This window comes from Photinus pyralis, unplaced genomic scaffold (genome assembly GCF_008802855.1).
Source record: "Photinus pyralis isolate 1611_PpyrPB1 unplaced genomic scaffold, Ppyr1.3 Ppyr1.4_LG3b, whole genome shotgun sequence".
NCBI lineage: Eukaryota > Metazoa > Arthropoda > Insecta > Coleoptera > Lampyridae > Photinus > Photinus pyralis.
The window spans coordinates 3,096,506-3,098,576 of record NW_022170510.1 but is presented as its reverse complement, the minus strand read 5'-3'; the positions used below and the strand labels follow the sequence as shown (position 1 = coordinate 3,098,576).

At 38.8% G+C, this 2,071-nt stretch overlaps 1 protein-coding gene across 2 annotated transcripts; it reads right to left on the bottom strand.

Moving 5' to 3' along the window:
* Positions 1-665: 665 nt before the first annotated feature.
* Positions 666-1,546, bottom strand: LOC116166609 (luciferin 4-monooxygenase-like). Of its 2 annotated transcripts, XM_031481607.1 has the most exons (3): positions 1,144-1,546; positions 968-1,095; positions 666-914 (listed from the first exon to the last, which is right to left on the bottom strand). In XM_031481607.1, exons 1-3 carry the CDS (start codon positions 1,480-1,482, stop codon positions 890-892), a joined length of 492 nt encoding a protein of 163 aa, XP_031337467.1. In that variant the 5' UTR covers positions 1,483-1,546; the 3' UTR covers positions 666-889. The 2 variants fall into 2 exon arrangements, with proteins under 2 accessions (XP_031337467.1, XP_031337466.1); XM_031481606.1 differs by having other exon boundaries at positions 666-1,095.
* Positions 1,547-2,071: the final 525 nt, after the last annotated feature.

Genomic DNA, 2,071 nt, shown 5'->3' with positions numbered 1-2,071 from the left:
TTATAGTACCTTTGATATAGGTATTTTATATTCAAAGATAGTACCTACATAATACATTTTCTTGAAATTTCTTAAATCCGTGTATTTTACGGCGGGTTCGGGGACAGGTAAAGGGATTAGTCTGTTAGTATTAGAAGAAAGAAAGGATGACACTCTTTGATCTCAGATCTCTCTCTTCTAAATAAGGGGTGTGAGAGGTACATACCTAAGGGGCGCAAGAGGTACTTACGGCTCGCCACAGGCGCTTGGAAATCTAGTTACGGCACGGGCTATTAAATACGCTTTAAATGTGTACTTATATTAATCAAATTCAAGGACGCATCGACAATTTTAATTCCATATTTCTCTTGAAATGCCCTTTAAACAATTGTGAGCCAGACTACCGGTCCGTTTGCCGAGCTGGCCTGCCGAGCGTTACGCGTGACGACGACAGAATATAGGTAGGTATCATATAGGTGATACCAGACCAAAATATATAGTGCATAACGACGGAAAATATAGTCTGTTTAAAAAACGCATAAAATAAACTATAATAAAATCCGATTATATAGGTACAAGCAATTGTAAACAACACTGTTTCAGATGAGAATATCCTTCAATTCGGATCTTTGTATCTTAATTGAAGGCGTCAGTGGAAACTCTTTGATGAACTTCACTCCCCCTCGCAGTACATTTGTATCAAACACTCTTTTATTCACGTACTCTATTATATCGTCTGACGTTACTTGTTCCACAGCTTACGTAAGCTGTGCTTGTTCTTCGTTTTCGTTTAATTGAACCACGGCGATTGGAACATATCCCTCACTTTCGTGCTCCAGCATTTTGAACGGAACGGTGGGTCAGAATAATTTCTTCTACTTCTCGTGGATGTATGTAAGTGTTGTTGTACTTAAAACTTTCTGTGGCTCTGCCAACTACGAAAATGCAGCCGTGTTCGTTATAATAGACCAAATCACCAGTTCTGTACCACCCGTCCGAATCATAAAGGCCGTGTGGTTCAGAATTGAGATACTCCCTCATTAGGTAATTTGTTTTTAACCTAAGCTCCCCTTCTTGGTGTGGTCCTAGAATTTCTTCCGTTTCCACGTTCACCACCTGCAACCACATGTGCTTAATAAAGAGGACATAAGCCATCGAACACACCTTCCAGTCAAACGCTCTTCTAAGTAAGCCAATTGAATCGGGAAAGTTATTCATGAGGGATTGCCCACGTTCTCCTTCTGGAAATTCCGCAATGCGTGCAAATACCTCACTTTGACCATAGCTCTGACAGACTACTGTTTTAGGAAACAATTCTCGTAGCTTTAGTATATGATCTTTTGTTGAATGGTTGCCACCCACAGTTAAACGTCTCAAATTATCCAAATTCAAATGATCCGGTTTTTTCTTGTTAAAAAACGCGGTGGTGGCTATGGGCGTTACAAGAGTGAAGTCTACTATTAGTCCAGTCAAATTAGCGCAATTTTGGACAAATAAAAACATTAATTGGTAAAAATCTGAATTTTGGTATACACATTTATTGGGACTTCCTATTGAACATACTAAAAGTCCCTGTCAAAATCTGTTGCGCTCGAGACGCCATCTTGGAAAAAGGGTACACTTTTCCAGTTTTTTGCCCATGTCTCGGCAATTATTACTGACACGAAGAAATAGTTTACATGAAAAATATAGTTTACTAAATTCCCTATAAAAAAGAGTATTTACATTTTTTTTGTATCTCCAGTACTTTAGCTGTAATCTCACGTTGAATACGTCAGAACGCGTTTAGGCCCCGTATCGTAGTTATAGAAGGAGGCAGTCTTTTTTATGACTACACCGATAGCTGTAACAGCACCAAAAAATGAACAGAATCGTCGTGCGATAAAGCATTCTAGCAATGACATAATGTTTGATGATATGATACATCATGTTTTTTTTCAAAAAGGTAAGCGAAAATGTGTAAAAGTGTTGGAGCAACGAAATGATTTCTGAAGCTGAAGAACGCCCTTATCTGCATAAGTATAACGTGCCTGCTAGTAAGAGATATTAAAACCGACATCGTTATCAGACCTTCAGAAATACCTTGACCCTG